Source organism: Nicotiana tabacum, chromosome 2 (genome assembly GCF_000715075.1).
Source record: "Nicotiana tabacum cultivar K326 chromosome 2, ASM71507v2, whole genome shotgun sequence".
In the NCBI taxonomy this organism is placed as follows: Eukaryota; Viridiplantae; Streptophyta; class Magnoliopsida; order Solanales; family Solanaceae; genus Nicotiana; species Nicotiana tabacum.
The window spans coordinates 87,948,635-87,969,490 of NC_134081.1; the positions used below are offsets into that span (position 1 = coordinate 87,948,635).

Consider the following 20,856-nt stretch of genomic DNA (forward strand, 5'->3'; position numbering starts at 1 on the left):
GATCTTCGATCGGTTACTGATATCTCACCATTCCGTTATTACGCCTTACTCGAAGTTAGTCATGCTTGATCTCGATTGTTGTTGGCCTCGATCTCAATGAACACTTCGATCTCCAGGCTTGATGTTCCATCTTCGAGCTCGAGCCCGATCTATTATGAGGTTACCCTCGAGGTAACTCCCCGCCAAATAAATCGGGTATGCCCGATTTCGATCGTATACAGTAACATACATGATTTTAAGATAAGAGTCATGGATTATCTATTAGTATGTAGATTTGGAGAAGACATTTAATTTTTATCACAAAATTAAAGGGGGAAAAATAAACAACTGTGTATTATAGAAATAATCTAAAATCAATTAGTGTGAAAAATATATTCTTTATTTTCTCTGGATCTCTACAAGGGCCGTAATCATATCAAGTAACATGCATCTTCCATGTATACAAATAGGTTAAGACTTTATCATACATACAAACAAAATTTATATATTTGTGCCGTTGCACCGTTTAATTTATCACTTGCATTTTTACTTTAAGATTAAGAAAGTATTAGCAAAAAAAAAAAAAAAATTAAGAAAGAACTCCTAGGCATAAATTTAGTTGCAATAATCTATTCATTTAGGTAGATAATTTTCGCAGATTTTTAGCAAAAAGTATTTGATTGATAAATTAGAGGAGCTCTATGTTTTTTTCTCTTTATGCAAGGAGATCAGATTCTTTAAGAAGTGTTAGAGCCAAACCTATTCTTAATCAATCTTAACATACTTAACTAGAACTAATATCCTTTTCAAATTACCAAACGAGATGTCTAATCAGATTTCAAGTTGTTGATGTAGGCTCAATTTTTTTATTTATTTTCAAGTGTTATAATTACTCCATGGCAGTCATGTAGTTGCTATTTATGTCTTTCACATGTCAATGTATTTAATAACCTATTAATTTAGGTAGATTCTTTCTCATATTTTATCAAAAGAAGTACTTAATTGATTAATTAGAGGAGTTTCCCCCCCTTTCTCTTTAAGTATGGAGATAAGAATTCAAAAAAGTATTAGAGCCAATCTCATTCTTAATACCACGTTACAGTAAATATGATTGTACAAAGAGTTACTTATTATTATATAATTAAATTTATATGCTGTCATTGTGCAGAAATCAAACTCTACGTTAAACGTAAAGGCAAATGGTCTACTTAATTTTGTAAACACATTGGAGGTCTTGATAGTTTTCAAATCCAAAGGAGAGGCACTTGTAATAAAGGGTTAAAAAAAAATCTAACTTGACCAATTTTATTTAGGATCCGTTTTGCCATAAATTTTGCCAAATGTTTTTCAATTTTTTTTGGCAAATATATGTTTGTTCACAAAATTTATCTATATTTTGGTAAATTCCCAAAACTCAAATCCCAAAACCAGCTCACACAAAATATTATTATTATATTTTTTAAAAAATTACCCCAAACTTTTGTATTTTATAAAAGAACCCATAATTTATTATTTTATAATAATGCTGTTTTATCTTCTCGGTCATCTGATAGTGTATTATGTAGTTCATTATAAAAATAATAATTTTGTACCAAATTTATTTATGTTCAGCACTATGGTTTGTGATAATGATAATGAATGTCATTGATGAAGATACTGTTGGGTATTTGTGATAGTTTTTAGAACTTATGGGTATACGTCATGTTTCATATTTTTTTTTAAAAAAAAAGTGAAATATGTTTTGAAAACTTATGTCCAAACACATTTTTATCTTCAAACCAAACTTCGCCTAAATAAAATTTTTCAAAATAAATTTAAAAATTTATGGCCAAACGCTAGCTTAATAAAACATCATAATTAAATTTTAATCAGAAAAAGAAAAAAAAAGAAAAAATTACCATGGCCAACTGGAAAAAGGGCAGAACTCAGAAGCAACAAATCTCATTTCTCGATGGCAAATGCCAAATAGAGTCCAGCTAGCTAGTCCGAACGAATAAGAACAATCCGGTTGGTTTAAAACCCGGTTTGCGAAAGCCGGTCCACGCAAATCATTTTCCCCCAATAAATGAATTACAGAAAACGAAACAACATTCCTTCTTCTCTCGATCCCTTGTAGCCAGCCCCGCTCTGTACATATGCCAAAGCAGAAAACAGAAACAAGTCTTCGTTTAAGGGATAAAGACGAGATCTACGGATTCTCCTGCTAATTTTTGTATTTACTGATGTAAATACTCATCCATCGACTAATTTGCATTCAAGGTTTGTTACTTGTTAGTTCATATTCATATTCGGTGAAAAAGAGGAAAAATTAAGCACTTTTTATTAATTTTTATTATTTTTTTGTTTCTTCCTTGTAATAACAGTTTCGTTTTTCAATACTCCGTTTGGCGCCGTCTCGCTGTCGATTTATTTTGTCAAAACGTAGAATTTGCTGAACTGTCATTATTATCGTCTTCCACTTTACCTAACGAGTCCTCTCCTTATATATTTTGTGTTCCTTAGTTTCCTGCATTTTGATTTCAGTTTTATTTATTACTGTCAGATCTCAAATTTTGCTTTATTTTACCTATTTATGTGTTTGATAATGTGAATCTTAAAATTTTTGTCGTTATTGGTTAATTCCAGCACTTAATATTTTTGCCAGATTGGTTTCCCGTACCACGATTGAGTTTAAGTGACCACATTTTATGAATTTGTTGAATATTTGCAATGCGGAGTTGACCGAGAAGTGCGAGCTAGGGGATGTGGAGTGGTTGTATTATACTGGCTTTCACTTCATCTACTGAGAGTGCGAAGGAAAAAAGTAGTTGTATATAAAAATGGCTGATGCTGCTGCTCTTATTGAAGCCTCAGGATCCAGATTTAGTGATCTTGAGCTCATCGGAAGAGGCTCGTTTGGTGACGTCTATAAAGGGTAAAGATCAAAATATTTTATTTTGTTAATGTGTTTCCATCTTGCTTTTGTTACTAGGTGTTATCAATCAATCAGTTACACTTCAATTTTGAACTAGTTCAGGTAAATTATAGAATCTTCCACGTCCACGATACTCTATTAGGTCCGATTTCATACTATTAATTACTTTGCCTTTTAAGCAAAATTAGGGGTTCTCTAAAAGTAATATTCTCTTAATCATACCCTCATCACTACATTGACATATAAGTCTCTAACCAGACTAAAATGGTTCTCAGCAAGCACTTAATTTGATATGCATGTAATAATAACAGCTAAACTTTAATTGTAACTAGTTGATATTGCGTATTTGAATCCTTTATTTTTTTTTATTTTTTTTTGATAATGGTAACATGAACCCTTTATTTCCGTTGTGCTTTGCTTTTGCTAAATCTGCATTAATCCTAAGAGATAATAGGACCTCTTAAACAACTTCCATTATGAAACCAACCGAAAGCAGCCTTTCCTAAAAAGCGCTTGGGCGCTCTACGTACGATGTAGACGTGATTTTAGGTCTACATTGTCCCGTTTTAGCACCTTAATCATATTATACTGTTGCACGTACGTCCCATTGCATTAGAATTCCGCTTCGAACATGGACAAACCATCTCATGCGACATTCTCTCAGCATATCTTCTATGTGCTACTTGCACCCTCTGTCGAAATGTGTCAAAGTTGGTTTGAGAAGGAAAATATTTTAGAATGGTTAAATTTAAGATTGTTTAATGGGCTTGAAATCTAAGCCTGTGAAATATGTGTATGAATAGTATTATTTGTAGAACAGTGTCAAAGATATCTTGATGCTTACAAAAGTAGAACACGTGTCATAAGATTGGGAGGGGGTATCCACAAGTATGTCTAGCACTCTAGATAGTCTTTTTTTTTTTGGTTGATGAAGAGCACTCTAGATAGTCTTTCTCGCAAGTGAATGATTTAAGTGATTATGAACAACTTGATATGTCATGTTGTAGGATTTTGCAAGTTATATTCAGTTTTTAGTCAGACAAGGTATGTTCAACTTTTAGGTTCTTTTGATAGGTCGAGATGATATCTATATTAGGAGACCAAGGATTTTGATGTATGATGATTGTAATATTGAGGAATTGCGATTTGAAGTTTATAGGAGATCATAACATATGGATTCTTGTGCTGGATTTCTTAATTTGTCTTTGATTCCAGCTTAGGAGAACGGAAGTGGACTTGGCATTGAATTTATCGACAAGATTGTCTTTGTCCTATGTGTATCAAAGCAATTCACTAATTACTTATAGAAAATATTTCAAGTAATGGTTTATACCTTCTTATGAAACTAAAGTGTATTCACTTGGAATATAAAAGCTGAGCTTCGCCAAGAAATACATCTGGGAGTTAAAGGGGTCAATTACAGAATTACTAAATCAGAGCGTGATAACATTTGCTTGGAATGGAGTATATATTAGGTTTAGGCCTTATAAAATTTTATTCTTTTGAGGTATATAGAAATTAGCTAGATGTAGAGAAAATTTCCCTTAATTGTAAATAGTCGCATGGAGGCTAATTACTTGTTTAAAAAAAAATAGAGAAAGGTAGCACAAAGGTTAATTTGAAGTCTAATTGGCTTACAAGATGTCCACCAACAACCTTTTTTGTTTTTTTGGGGGGGGGGGGGAGGTGTAAAGCGTATTAGTCAATCAAGCTCTCCACCGTAAATACAATGGCATGCCTTGCCTAGTATGGCTCCTATCCAGCATCTGAGCACCACGTTATTTGCATCCCTTGCCTAGTATGGCCCCTATTCAGCATTTGCATACCACCTTAGTTGCCTGTTTCCATGGCTTTTCTAAATTACATCACTATAGCCCTAAGCTTTTAAATGCTCTTTTATCAATAATCTGCTATCAATGATATAGATTTTGTTTCGTTGAACTTGTTGCCATTTGTTCCGATGCAACTGGTTATTTTTCTTTCTTCACTTTTTTCTTGAGTTATTTTACTCCTTACCTGCTTGTCACCCCTTCATCTCATACACATACTTAACCTATCTAAGAAAAAATTTCAATAATAGAAATGGGAACTATATTATAAAGTATGTTCTTCTCCAGTTCTGAATCGACATATGAAATCTCTAGTTAAAATTCAAGATTGTAATCTTGAAACATAAAGCTATAAATTTAATGAATTCATACAGTTGAGTCCAACTCACTTGCAATTGAGGCATAAGTCGCAACAGTTGTAAAATCTAATACTGATATCTGGTCTATATTTATAACAACAGCAACAAACCTAGTATAATTCCACAAGTAGGGTATGGGAAGGATAGTGTGTACATAGACCTTATCCCTACCTTGTGGAGATAGAGACTAGAGAGGTTGTTTCTGGCTCAGGAAAAGCATAATCACATCATAGTTGAAAAGAAATACAGTAACGGGGAAGCCATGGAAAAAAAAAAACAGTAACAAGAAGCAGTAACAACTAACAATAACATGATAATAAGATAACCGAAGCAAAAGAGACAACATATAACAATAGAGATCTAAGTGTAAGAAAATCCACGAAAAATAATGATACTACAGGTATGACTGGTCTGTATTTATCTGAATGCCATATTAAAGTGTTTTCTTTATGCAGCTCTTTCTTCTTGGTGAGACTCGAGTTCTAGATACCAGCAATTTAGCATTTCACATCTGGAGATTTTAAGTAAGCTAATTCCTCGGTAACCAAAAGAGGGAAATTTAACCTACTGCCAGAAAATCTATCGATCAGGAAAATGCTCAAAAAGTCAATTATTTTGCATTTTTTTTTCTCGCAAATAGCACTGTAGAATTAGTACTGAACGATTTTTAATTTTTGACTGAAAAACAAGGGAAGGATGGGATTGGGAGTAGTAACGGAAAAGGGTCGTTATTCGCTTCTTTCCTACCATGTTTGTTAAAACTGAGATTAAAAAGGATAAACTTTCCAGTAAGTCATGTATCTTGTTTACCCACGTGAATAAATTGCTAGGCCAGGATTTGGGCTCTGTTAAGCTGCTGCTTCCTTTGTTTATGGAAATGTATATTAGATGTGATATGCGGTCTAGATGCACTTTCTTTTACGTTTAACCTCAGTGGACGCTGGTGACAGCATTCATTTGATCTAATTTTTACAAACTGATAAAGTTTGTTTAGTGCATCTATAGAATCTAATTCTATATTTTCGGTAAGGATATCTCTAACAGCTCAAGGGACTTTAATGCCATTCTATTTGATAATGAACTTGAATGCTATTCTCTATTAGATGGATAAGGAAAATCCACCTATTGATTTTTTTTTTGTATAGAGTAATAAATTTCATTAAAGAAGAGCAAAGAACATGTCCGTATACAAGGAGTATACCAAAAAGTAGAAAACCTTACAAAAGGACATGGTTTTCGACGAATAACACCCAATCTTCTATACAAATAGGAACCTCACGGGTGCACGAAGAATAGATAAGGGAAAAGAGGATACTCCTCAAGTGTACAAGATCTTTCTCTACTCTATCAAAAGCTCTCCTATTTCTCTCACTCCAAACAACCCACATAAGTGCTAGAGGAGCAACATCCCATGCCCTGCTTCTCCTCTTCAAAATCCTCCTGTTGATAGTAAAGATTGGAATGCTAATCAAGGTTAACCGCCGATCATAAATGAATCGTTTTTCAACCAAGGGGCTCGTTTTCTGTTCTGCAAGTTCCTAACTTTATCCAATACTTTATTCTTTAACTATGGTAACAATGAATAAGTGTAATAGGTCGTCTTTGTCTAGTCTGGATTTACAAATTTATTAAGAGATATACAATAGTATGATAATAGCGATAAACACTTCTTAATATATGAGAAACCTATGTATTGACTAAGTGAAAGCTATTCTAGCAAGGAAAGGTATAAGTTTTTCTTTGTTATTTCCTCCAGCTTGACCTTAAATTTTTTGTCTTGAAATGTCATCATGTTAATAAGTCAGTAGTATGTCTGGTTTTTATTTTTCTTGATTTGCAGGTTTGACAAGGAACTCAACAAAGAGGTTGCAATCAAGGTTATTGATCTAGAAGAATCGTGAGTATATTGCCTTGGCTACTTTTCTTGGAGTTTGAAGTTATGTCCTCCATGTGTTTTTTAGCAGGAGCCACTGCTGATTTACTCTCCTTTCCCGTGGAGGGAGAGTAGATTGGCAGCTTACATGAAAGCGGCATGTCATATTTTACTTTTGAACTGAATATTTTCTATATCATCTCGGCAGTGCAACTTTTTTCATCTACTTTTAAGTTATATTTCTATTGTGTGAATAATCAGTTGAGGATACAGAAATGAGACTAGACTCCCTTGGAAGAACTCCGTTTAGTTTGATAAACTATAAGCTCTATCATTCTTTGTCAATTTCACCATGTAGGTTGGCAAATAGATTACTATAGTACAATCGATACAGGAGAAAATATATATTTATTAAATGGTTAGAACTGATATCAGGCACAACCAGTGCAAACTATAACTAGTGGTTTCTGATTTGGCTTCTTGCTGTTCTAATATGATGATCTTCAGGCCTCTACAAATCTTTATCTAGCTAGTTTAAGAGAAAGATGAGTTGAAAGCTTTCTTTTTTCATATGTTTGTTACGGAAGAGTGTGTCTGTGACTCTGTTCTTTGATCTACTTGATTAGAGCTTGAATAGATTAGTCTTTGTGGCAGATAGACTGACCAACTAAGCTTTAGTCACTTTCTTAATTCACTTCATATATTTTTTTTTGATCAGGTAAAGGTATCTAATATGCTTCATATTTGAACTGTGCCTTAGCAAAACATTTAAAGATTGTACTGGAAGTCCATGAATTCCTTCAAGTTTCTTTTGGTAGTTGAAGCACACTTAACATTTTGGTAATTGGTGTAGGGCTATAAATTTCCAGATTTTCCGATTTATCAACACTGAGACATCTATGCAATAACTTTGCCATTCATGTAACCTTTGATAAAAAAACTAATGTTCATAATTGGTTCTAGTTACATCAGTGTTGTCAAAAGGCAAAAAGCTCTAATACGTCTATTGGGGCTTTAAGCACAAAGCGCACTTAAAGTGTGGGCTTTATTAAAAAAAGGCGCAATGAAAGAAAAAATAAAAATAAAAATGTAATTCAAGAACAAAGTAACAAATTCATTCATAATATTTTCCTTTACAGCTACTACACTTATTTTCTGATTATATTTGCTGTTGTGCCGCTTGATTCACGATAAAACTCACAGGCAATGAGGAGCATGTCTTAATGCCTTGCCTTACACTGAAGCGCAGTTTAAGCGAGGCGAAGCGCGAGCTTCAGGGATTAAGCACGCCTTAAATGAGCCTTTGACAACACTGAGTTACACAAAGCAGTCTAATAATTTTTTGGATAACTTTATTGGCTGGTTGGAGAAACTGTTGTTTCATACAAGGAAATTACTTCATTGTTTATTTCTCCCGAAGTCTCTGTCCTAGTTATACTTGGTTACAGTTTAGTTTATCCTAAATTGCCTTTTTATTGTTGTCATTCAGGGAGGATGAAGTTGAGGATATCCAAAAGGTATATCAGACATTTTTGATTGACTTACATTATTCTTTGGTGATTATATTAGATCATTAACTGAGCAGGGTTTTTATTGGATGACTTTTTCAGGAAATTGCAGTTTTATCACAATGTCGATCTCCCTATATTACGGAGTACTATGGGTCATACCTGCACCAAACTAAGCTATGGATAATAATGGAATACATGGCTGGTGGCTCAGTTGCTGATCTAGTAAGTGGCAAAATCTAAGATAATGCCAGCCTCTCCACCCTGACTATAGAATTTCCTGGACATGAAGTGAATATTCATCATAAAATAATGGGATTAACTTTGACTTTGGGGAGGTGGGTTCTCCTGTATTGAAATGTTGTATTTTATAATTATAACACTACATTTGCGCTTGTGATGGCGAAAGAGGTCCAAAAATCTTGAAGTTTGTTTCTACTTTCCATTGTGCTATAAAACACAAGTAGCTCTAGTTTTTTTGCTGGGCATGATGAGGTGAGAGGAAAACAATGATATGAGATAGTGTAAGGTTATCTTTTACTTATCCCAGAAATAAAAGAGATAGTTCTATGGTTTCTCTCATTCCCGTCTGCATATACCACAATGGAGCTTTCCTGACTTGATCTGACTTTCGTTTGAAGTGTTTGAATCTTATTCTACTTACTGAAGGAAAATCTATTTCACTATAGTAAAGCTTATAAATGAAATACATAGCAATTATTGAAACTCAAGGCAAATCCTGCGGTGACTGGTGGGGATGAACTTAAAATGCTTTTTACATGCAGTCACCATATTTGGGACTTATTTAACTTAAGGGATAGAATAATGGCCTCAAAACCTAAAAGATATCTTGATGATCAATTGAATGGAATTCTAATGTGGAACTTATTAAGTTGAGGGATAAGAATACTGGCCTCAAAACCTTAAAGATGTCTTAATGACTAATTGAATGGAAATTGAATGTCTTTGTAGTATGGTATAACACCCTTTTCAACTAACTCTATGACTCTTAGCAATATCTAGCTTTTGCCAGGCTCTGGCTGCTCACTGCTAAACATTTTTTATCTTAGGGATCATCTGTGCCATGGTGTCAAATGTAAAGCTTGACTTCAAAATCAGGCTTGGCCAAATTTGTTGAGTTAGTTTATGATACTGCCACTACTATTTTGTTTATTTAACTTATACCTCCTCTGAGTTGTGTTACTTTTATTATTTGAATTGCCAGAACTTAAGTGAACATATCCAAATGTCAGCCACTCAGCTTTGTTTGAGTTATACCTGTGCTACATACTTTTTCTTGTTGGCGGGTTTTGAGATAAATAATGATTGCTTTTCAAAAAGGGGAGAACCCATGTACCAGGAGTATAGAGAATATCCAGATACAGTGACATTCCTGGCTAAGTTCATCTAATGATATATACAAACACAAGGATAGTTGGTGCTCCATAAAAAAGTTTGCAGAATTCTCTGAATCTGGAATTTTGCTTACTCCAAATTCTTTTTTGTTCGGGTCTCTTCAAATTTTCGACAAGCAAAGTAACTTGCCCGTAGCTAATCATTTCATAGTACTGGTACAGCATAGTGCAGTTATCTTTTTTGTTATTCAGGTTTAAATATCTGTTGGTGTTCTACACCTGCGGCCACAATGTTACATTACAGGCCACCTGTTATAGGTGTGCTAGTTTTGCTTCACTAAGACAAAATGGTCCACCAGAAGCGACATGTCAGTCATCTATTCAATGAACTTTTCTCTGGATACTAACAAGGATTTTGTTTCTGCAGATTCAACCAAATCAGCCATTGGATGAAATGTCTATTGCATGCATTTTACGTGATTTGCTTCATGCGGTTGAATACCTCCACTCTGAAGGCAAAATTCATCGCGATATCAAAGGTTCATTGTATTCTTTTGTAGCTAAATATTGATAGCCTGCCAGATATCTAGATTGGTATTGTCCATGGGCCATTTGTACCTTTACTTTTTATCTTTTCAGTTTAATTTGCTAAAATGTTGGCCATAGCTTAGATTTTGAATTATGGGTGGATCAAACTTGATAATCAGTTCTTGCCTTGAGGTTGCCACGTTTTGGAATTAGATGCTTCTTGGTATTAAACTGCAGCAGCTAAGAAGATCTTTTTTTAATAAATCGTTAATACTTTGGAAGTTCTCTTAATTTGTTAATTGCTTCTTCCATTAGTTGCTAGCTAAACTTGTTTTCAGTTTGAGGCCCACTACCCCTATTTCGTTATGGAAATGACATAGGTTTCTCGATTTTTTTGCAGCGGCTAATATCTTGCTCTCAGAAAATGGTGATGTGAAGGTATAATAACTCATGTTTGATATTATATCTTAGAGGATGGTAACAATGTGGTGTTACTATCGTGTGAGCTTGTTTATTGTTTTCTGATCTACCCTTCAACAGGTAGCAGATTTTGGCGTTTCTGCACAGCTGACAAGGACGATCTCTAGGAGAAAGGTACAATTTGCTATACTCTGCGGAATTTTGTTTTGATGACTAGATTCTTTTGCTCAATCACATTGCTGAATGGCTATTATTATAATTTCTTGTTGACTAGTTATAGAGGTCTTTGGGTTACATGTCACAGTTTTGCTGGAAGTTGCATTGGGTTTTGTTGGTTAGAAGTAAGGTCAAGTCGCTAAAGCTTCCTAATGTAATTAATATTTGCAGACATTTGTAGGAACACCATTCTGGATGGCACCTGAAGTAATTCAGAACTCAGAAGGATACAATGAGAAGGTATCTCTGGAACTGCAGCAATATATAGAGTCCATTTTCGTTCTTCTTATTGGTCCTTTCTTCCTTTTTCCGCTTCCTCCTCCTCGTGTAGCTCTTAGTCTTAATCCTTTCTATTGCTGATTGAAATGATTCCTGAAACTCCTATATCTGTTCTCCTCTGTATACCCTTGCTTAAGGTTTGGGTCAAACACCTAAGGTGTTTTTCTTCTGTACAGGCCGATATTTGGTCACTTGGTATAACTGCAATTGAGATGGCCAAAGGGGAACCCCCACTTGCTGATCTGCACCCCATGAGAGTACTTTTTATCATACCTCGAGAAAATCCTCCCCAGGTTATACTTTTTCCAGTTCTATGTTTTAGATTTTTGTTTTTGTTTATCCACTTCTGATTTATAAGTGCTCTTATTTCATGATACACTTTTGTTCTTCAAAAGGTAGCAACTAATGCGTTTTCTGTTATTCTGCAGCTAGAGGAACACTTTTCTCGTCCTCTCAAGGAATTCGTGTCCTTGTGTTTGAAGAAGAGTCCTACTGAGGTAGGTTTCATCTTTTTTGCTGCCAAGCCCCCTGTTTCTCTCTCTCTCTCTCTCTCTCTCTCTCTCTCTCTCTCTCAACGTCTCTGATTCTGCTTTGTGCTTGACTATTATCATACTTCCATGCGCCTATAATTATTCATTCTTTCATGCAAAGAAAAGAGTTGGAGTTCCATTGTGTAAGTAGAAGTTGTCCACAGGGGGTTAGCTTTTGAAGAACCAGGGCTTCAATATATAACATAGACTATATGAATCTTCATTGATCGTGTTAGCTTCATTAATGGTTCATCTTTAGACCAATATTGTACAAAAAATAATAATAGAACAAATAAAAAGTTCTAGAAGTTCTCTATATTTTTTTTATTAGGTAAATAATTTTATTAATGTGGGAAAAACTCCTATGTTACGAGCCGTATACCAAAAACTAGAGAGCCTACGTGATAATACGGTTAGGTAGACACTATATTTCTTACTGACATATAAATTTCTAACATGACTAAAAGACTTCTAGTAAACATATTACATGACTAAAACATATTTCTAACTACTCCCTCTGTCCCACTTTATATGTCATACTTTCCGTTTTATTTGTCCCAAAAAGAATATCATACTTTCTTATTTAGAAGCAATTTAACTTTAAACTTCCCATTTGACCCTTAGTGAGAGGATTTATCACAAATTTCTATGGTTTGTTTTAGACTACAAGTTTCAAAAGTCTTACTTTCATTGGTCAAGCACCGCCACATAAATCGGGACGGAGCCTTTATAGATCTTTCTCTTCCATTATCCCCTATTTTTCGTTGGGTCTGCATGGACTCCAAGAGATTGAGATAGCTTCCTTCTATGTTCTTTTATGTCTACCTCGTGTTCTTTAACACCTTCACTCTTCATTTCAGCCATCCTATTTTGATTCTTTTTCTTCATCTGTCATACCATTCTCCTTGAAAATCAAGCATAGATTTATGATTTTTTTTGGCATTTGGGCACCATAATCCCAACTAATCTCACCTCAATTTCACTCTTAGGATGACTAAACTTGCAATGCATATACTCAATCTTCATGTGCTAAAACCTTTACTCTTCAGACTTTAGAGTGCTTCTCCACTGTTCAAGCTTTTGGTTGACATAGATGCTGGCTTCGTCAATTAACACAATTTGTTAGCAAATGGCAAGTGGCAACACCATGTGTTAATTAGCTCGTCCATAACTAGGGCAACCAAAGTACGAGATCAATGCATACCCTAGTGTACAGTCATAGTTATTGAAACTTCGTAGTATCTACTATTCTCACACTAGTGATGACTCCTTCACACATATCCTTTATGACATCTATATATTTAATATGAATCTCTTTCTTTTTTTCTTTCTTCTCTAATACCCACCAAAGGATATTCCTTGGTACTCTATTATATGCTTTATCTAGGTCAATAAACACCATGTGTAGATCTTTTTTCAACTCGCGATAAATTTATCAATCTTTTTACCAACAATACATCCTGTGTTGTGGATCTACAAATCTAAAATGCTTCTCAGCTACTCTTGTAATGTCCCCAAGTCCACACTATATCACTTTTTGCCATAGTTTTATCGTATGTCTCATTAGTTGGATGCATGATAGTTCGCACAACTTGAAATATCTCCTTTGTTCTTACATATTGGAATCAAGGTATTCTTTCTCAATTGTCGGAAACCCTACCACTTCTTATTATAGCATTAAGTAAATTGATAAGCCATCCTACTCAACGTCTCCAAGACATTTTTAAACCTCGATGTACAAAAGTATGACATTTGGAATAAGTTGATAAAAGTGGTGTGGACAGCCTAGGACGACTCGATGTCAGCTGTAGTTTGCTGTTTAAATAATTTATTCTCCATTATTAGTGCTTTACTAGGAGAATGAGCCATTGCAGAAATGTTAAAGCACTTCAAGATGTGTTCATGATGGTCTATCTAATAAAGGTGCGTGCCTATATGGCTATATATCTAGATGCATAGATAAAGTTACCAACTCACTTGACACATTCTTATGAGTCACTTCAGCCTTATAGTCTAAGAAGGAAAAAAATTTGTGTATGAATCAATGTGTTCTAATAATCATTAGTGTTTGTAGTTTGAACATTTTATAACTGGTAATTATTACAAGCACCTCAAAATTTGGGCCCTGGTGTAAGCCAATTTAAGACTCTTCGTAGCCAACAGAAAGAGTAGAAGCATGATCCTCTATAGATGATCTACTTTTTTTGACCTCTGCCTTTATTCATCTTCTATCTTCTCTACAAACACTGAACTTATCAGGAAAAAAAATCTGCTCAACAATGGTTTCCCTGATATTTAGTTATCCAACTCTTATTTAGTTGGGTGATGTATCTGTAATTTCTGGGCATGATTATGCTTAGGTTGTTTCTCTTATTCTATACTTCTATTGATCCTAGAGGCCAAGTGCAAAGGAACTACTGAAGCATCGTTTCATAAGGAATGCAAGAAAAAGCCCCAGACTTTTAGAGAGAATCAGGTGCATCCCATTTTCCTGACATCTTGTGCACTTACACCTATTCTTTGCATGTTTGCTTTGGTAAAAGGAATTGAAGGCATCATATTTTGCCTTAGTATCATTTGATTCAATGGTACTTGATGAATTAGTTATATTTCCACTTTTCCAAAATAATATCTACTTCTAAGGTGGTACGTTTTATCTCATGTGGAAAAATTATTTGGGTCCCACTTTTATTTTCACGAGATGTCTTTAAGACCAGAAAAGCAGAAAGAAACTTATGGTCCTACATGTTTCCCTCCGTTTAACATTAAAATATTCTTTGTTCAAGTTTTCTTTCTTAACAATTGTTTCAGAGTCAAGTGCATAAAATTCAATTTGGGACAAGAGGGAGTAAATGATATATATCCTGTTAAAAAAGGGACTGAATGATATATTGGTTTTTACCATTTTTGGACAAGTTATCGCTTCTGAATCTTATTAATGGTGTAGAATTTAAGGATTGTTTGCTTAATGATACAGGGTCAACCAATGTGTATTCTTTTCAAAAGTTGTTACGTGTGTTTTCTTGTAGGGAGCGCCCCAAGTTTGAAATAAAGGATGATATTGATTCCCCTAGGAATGGCCTGAAACCTGTAGGGGAAGCATCAGGCACCGTTAAGGTGACAAGAGATACGGGTACTGAAGACACTGTTAAAGTCAGGTTAGTGAAACCTCTTGATGTGCTTTATTGTTACCTGTGGTGATTCTTTGCTGAGTGTTACCTTTACAGTGGCCAGGGGAAGACCCTAAAAACTGCTGGATGGGACTTCAGCATTGGAGGATCATCTAGTACTGGAACTGTCCGAAGTGTGAAACCACCACAGGTTAGAGATAGGAAACCAGAAGTTCCATTGAATCAACCTGCTTCAAGAAAAAATCTGGACAGTGGTAACAATTGGTCCTCTGCTTCTGGAACTATTCTTTATAACTCATCTGAGGGTTTCAGCCAAAAAGACGATGGAGATGCAAACAACAATGAGAAAAGAGATTATTCTCGTGAAGATGTATTGCTTTGTTCTCTATAAGTGTGTGTATTTTTCTATATGCATGCATATACTTACATTTGTGTCTTACTTCGTATCCTTTTGGTGAAATTTAGAAGCTTGTATGAAGGAGTAAACTTGATTACAGATCCAAGTTGCAGGAGAATGTATGTACACATCAGACATCATGGTTTCCCGAAAATAAAGTAATTGATGTCTGCGATGTGGCAGTATTTTAGGATTTTACTGTCAGGAAGATCTTATTAGGTGGTTTTATAGCACTCTTCATGCAATAAAATGTTGTGACACACTTGAACCAAAAGTTGGATGATTCTGTCATCTACAACAAGTTTTAGTGTATTGTCCAATGAAATAGTTAACATTAAATGCATCAAGTTTGTGCAAATTCTTCCCACGGCTGAGAGAAATCTCTACTTAAGCTTACAGATCTCCCAAAAGAAAAAATAAAAAAAAATAGAAAGAAAGTGAAGAGCTTGTTTGTTCTTGATACTTTAAGTTTCAGATGTATTGATGAACTATTTAGTTACATTGCCCTGTACATTTTTATATTTTTCTGCTAGAATCTTATTGTGACCCTGTTTCTAATCTGCAATTTACAGGAGGAATTATCAGTGAGTGGTACTGGAACAGTGGTTGTGAGATCTCCTCTTTGTTCTCTTTGCTGGCCTTCGATAGTTGCTCTGAGAGTGACCAGAGTTCCCTGGTATTCGTCAGCTTTTCTACCAAAATTTCTTAACAGGCATATGCTAAAAACTTTTTGTTTAATTTATCATTAACTACTAGTGTCAATTCACTTTGCAGTCCAGTAGCACACTTGCTTCTTTCGAGGATGCTTCTTCCAGTGGCACTGTAGTTTATCGTGGACGTCATGATGACCCAGATTCTCCTCGAACGCCAAAATCTAGGTTAGGAATTCAAGAGAGATCTTCAAGTGCATCACTTGAAGATAGTACAACAAACCTTGCCGAGGTATCTATCTTCAGAATTCTCCCAACTAAGAAGCTGGTTTCCATTTATGGGAAATTCTTGTCTGAATTAATGAAATCCGTGGGTTGATTTTTGTAATACTAGACTTTGAACTTGGTATAGGACGGCCATAAGGATAATAAAGGTTGAAAGGTGTTATAAATTTTTTATCAAGGAAGTGTTATCTGAAAAAATGTTATTCAAAGAAGACTTTGATCTCTCTCAGTAGTACATCTTTAATTCTTGAATCTTGATAGCGATTGTTTATTTGTTAGGCTGTGATTTCTTCTTATGTTTAACAAACTGGAATTTTCTTTCACTCAGTGATTCTGATATATTACTCTAATTACGTTTAAGTCTCTCCAATATGACATCTCTCGGTGGTTTGTAAGGCTTATTAGATGTGAACTTTTTAGGCCAAGGCTGCCATGATAGCAGGACCAAAGAAAGGAAATGTTAGAGACAGATCGAAATTGGGCAAGGTCCAACGTGATGGGTTAGAAAATAAAACAGAACAATCAACAACGAGCTCTGATTCTTCTAGGTACATGAGTTTTTGAAGCTGAAAGATAGTCTGAAGTTGGCTTATCCTAGTTTCATCATTTTCCCTGAAGCACCATAACTTTTCCAGGCACTCTCGCGACTATCTTGATGCGCAGAAGGTGTTTTCAAGATCGCGCCATGCAAGTGATGAAGAAGATGGTGCGAGAACATATGCTGCACCTTCATCTGCCACCTTATCTGTTCTCCTCATTCCTTCACTAAAAGAGGTAAGACTTGAGCTTTAAGTCAACTTAGATATCTTAAAGGTGATTTTTTATGGGAGTCGTGATAGATGAACCTGAGGTCTGTTGAGCTGTGCTTGTTTAGATTGCGATACATTCTTATCTGTGTGCATGCAAGAATATGTGCTGCTGATCTTTTTTCCATCAGAAACATTTGATGCAGGCCTGATTTCTAGCAGCTGCAGGGGCTTTAACAGTGTATATTTGGGGCTGAAAGGGTTCAAAATTTTTGAGGTGAAGGAGTTTTGCATAGGATAATGGCATTCAATTGCATTAAACTGAAAGGGGCTGAAGAAAGATAGGAAAATAGAGGCTGGAAAATGGTGGCAAAAATTCTGAAATTCAAGTTTAAGTAACCATAAGAATCAATCCTTGGTGGTTTAGGATCACCATTAGGAAATCTGTAATTGCTGATATTTCATAATTGAGAGCACTATGATGGCACTTGTAGACCTCAATGAACTCATCTCCACAAGAAATATAGATGAACTAGGAATCAAATACTGGTATTATATAAAGTCAGATTATTAACTCCAATCTAGATAAATGCGTCGTTTTTAATTCTATCAGACTCAAAAATCAAAAGCCTAGCACAATTGCTTTTCTGAAAATTTGATATACCATTTGTCTTTTGGCATGGCTGCATGTAGTGTATGAGTTGTAATTGCATATAACTCAAATGTTGTACCGGCTCAGCACCTGGTGCTTAATAATTTACTTATGAATAAAGTTCATAATTTGCGTATAAGTCTTCTGATTACAAATGTGGTAACTGGTCCAGATTTTTCTGGCATATCAATCAAAATATGGCAGATGCTAGCGAGTGTGGCTGCACTCACTTTCATCGGCTCGAACCATATCTATTTATATTTATACTGATTTGCACCCAGCATAATAGAATACAGATGCAGTGGTCTTTGTACTTGCTGACTCAAAATTCTGGATCCGCCTCTGATATATAAATATGTTTTGCAGACTGTAGAAATAGTTTGTGGCATTGCATCATCTTACTTTCATTTGAAGCATTACAAATTACTGTATTGTGACTAATTATCAGCAAGAATGCTGTACATTCATAGTTCGGCAAATCCTCTTGATCGTGAGCATGATGAATTCAGTTGATATGGATCTTTTTGTGTCCTGGGGAGGGGTGGGGGTTTGTGGGGGGTGGGGGTGGGGTGGGGGTGGGGTGGGGGCTTTCATATGGAGTTTGGAATGTCCTTGCTCACCTTTTCATCTACTTTGGTGTCTAGACTGCTACTAGTGAATCAGATGGTTCACTCATGCAGGCGATGGTTGGCTCTTTCTTGGATATGGAGCGCATGAAGCCTGGTTCTTGCGATCTGTTCATGACTAGGTTGCTCCAGCGACTGGCAAGGTTATTAGTTATTCCACACTTTTATGCTTCCCTTGAAATATTAACATAAAATGTACTCCATTTGTTTATAATTTAGTTTTCTCAAGAGTAGAAACTCTTTGCAGCTCAAAGGAGTCATCTTTGAAAGATCTGCAAGACCTTGCTGCTCGCATCTTTGCAAAGGGAAAGATTGAAACAGAGAGTACAAGTACCGGGGTTGATAGCAAGAAAAAACAGCAGAGTAAAGAGCTTAATTCAAATGCGAATTTGAGTCCACTGGCAAGGTTCTTGCTTTCAAGGTTTGTCTAAAATGTCAGCAAATATTAAGTTCTTGCAGTGCTGTGAAAAAATTACTATGAATATGAAGCACCAAATAAGTTCCTCATCTAGACATTCCTATTTTAAAATGCAAGATGAGAGACTGGGTATTAGAACTAATATCTATTCTTCCTCTGTTTCATGACTATTTTGAGCATCTCTTGCCTAATGCTGATTCTGATTTTTCATTAAGTGATGTCACAGTATTAGATGGATAATTATTACGTGTTATATATCAAGAAATATGAACTACATAATGCATGTATCTATCTTCTGACTCTGGGCACCTTGAAGCATTGACTGGTCATGTCTTCCTAAACAAGTTTGACCTTTCAATTTCAGATGGCAAGGACATGCTTCTCGAGATCAAAATGCTTAAACATTGAGGTTAGATTATTGTTTCAAAATTTTGCATTTTAATGTTGCTTGTTCTCGAATTATTTTAGATTCTGTGTACATATCATTTTGAGGACATCTGTAATTTCTGTCCTCTGATTCATTTTGATGGGTTATTGAAGAAGTTTTTCTGCTGTCGCTTTGCAATTTGTAATTTAAAGCTCTATATTCTGTTAGAATTTGTCGTTTTTATTGGGCGTTTTTGTTGCTCAATGTAATAGTCACAGGCTTCTAAATTTTAGTGCTAACCGGTGTTTCGACTTCCGGAAGTTGTAAAGGAAAGGACATTTTGACATATTGTTAACTCGATTACTCCTTCCTGCTTGATACGTATACTAAATAACATTTCTTTCTTTATTCATCTTCATTTTGCTCCTAAACTTAATTTGTCTGGAATTCAGATATTTACTTTGGGAAGATATTTATGCAACTGAATGCAGCATTCGTGGGTTTTTGCCGTGCAAGCTTTGCAGGGAAAGGTAATTTTGCTGTGTAAAAGAGGGGGAAAAGGAGAAAAAAGTTAAAATGGGAAAGAGAATAATGACGTTAGATGGCTGAAAAGCATCTAGCAACCTTGAGAAGTAAACGTTAATGTTAAAAACCTTTTGCGCCAGGAATATGGATTCGGACGAGTGTATCCACTGACCATTGACCAAGATTAGGTGGTGCTATATCGGCTGAGCTGGATGAAATGTGGTGAGATGCACGCATATAAAGCGAGTGAAAATAATGAGTTTGATTTAAAAAAGATTAAAATAAAAATATAAAAAAAAGTTAAAAATAATTGGTTTTGTGAAGTTTCCCATCCCCTTCCTCGTACTCTTCCCCCACCTTTGCTAATTCCCTCGTATTCTTTTTCACCACTATACTCTTCTGCCCCTACCCTCGCGTCTTTCTGTACTATTCAGTCTCAAGATTCAATCAAGAGCAACTGTTAGAAGAAGCAACAATAGGGAGATTTCTTGCTTTTATTTCGAACTCCTCGCAGATCCATTGCTTCGATACCGTAGAAGAGTTGTGTTTCACCTCCGATTCTTACTTCTATTTTGTTTGTAAAAAAAAAAAAACATAATTGGAAGGTAAATTAGTAAACAACAACTAATTGACCAGCGATTTAGGACTGTGGCTGAGATTTAGTGTAGATATGAAAAGGTGGAGACCCAAATAAACATGAATTTTCTCTTGTTTAAATAATTTTTTATCATTAAGATGCTCAAGATTATCTGGGTCTTCTTATTAATACAATATCCTGAAATCATCATCAACATGATCGATGTATCCACTGAATGAGTAGGAATTACATTGTTCCGAAGTGTGTATATGTTTTTTTTTTGGAATAGTGGGGGCGCAATTAGTAAAATTTTTTGGAATGGTTTTTATGTATTTTGCCTTTGATAAATGGTTGTTGGGTATATTTGGGACAATATAACTAAGAGGTTTTGGGATTGTAAAGGTGGATTAATGGAGGAAAAGGTCCGTTTGGAGTGGAGAAGGGACGAGTAGATAGCGGAGAAAATATGGAGTAAAAAAGAAAATTGAATATTAGAATTTTTGAAATAAAGTGATAAATGATGATATGACATAAATAATTGGAGCTGGACACTGACATGTCATCCACATCGTATGTTTGAAGAGCACGCAAGGTTAGAGGAGTTTAAATGAGTTGTTTTGAATGAGTTGAGGTGTTCGAATGAAATTTTATGAAGTACGAAAATCGGAATATCAAAACGGGACAAGTAGAGG

At 35.1% G+C, this 20,856-nt stretch overlaps 1 protein-coding gene across 1 annotated transcript; it reads left to right on the forward strand.

Moving 5' to 3' along the window:
• The first annotated feature begins 1,946 nt into the window (after positions 1–1,946).
• LOC107831895 (uncharacterized) lies at positions 1,947–19,435 on the forward strand. The gene is given in 22 exon segments (XM_075235900.1): positions 1,947–2,238; positions 2,624–2,893; positions 6,922–6,978; positions 8,444–8,471; positions 8,565–8,687; positions 10,245–10,356; positions 10,746–10,783; positions 10,886–10,939; positions 11,153–11,221; positions 11,437–11,553; positions 11,689–11,757; positions 14,187–14,266; positions 14,820–14,948; positions 15,018–15,291; positions 15,891–15,972; positions 15,975–15,994; positions 16,093–16,260; positions 16,674–16,801; positions 16,889–17,027; positions 18,296–18,420; positions 18,525–18,698; positions 19,060–19,435. Coding segments are annotated over 21 exon segments (2,118 nt in total). The 5' UTR covers positions 1,947–2,238; positions 2,624–2,798; the 3' UTR covers positions 19,097–19,435.
• The last annotated feature ends 1,421 nt before the right edge of the window (positions 19,436–20,856 follow it).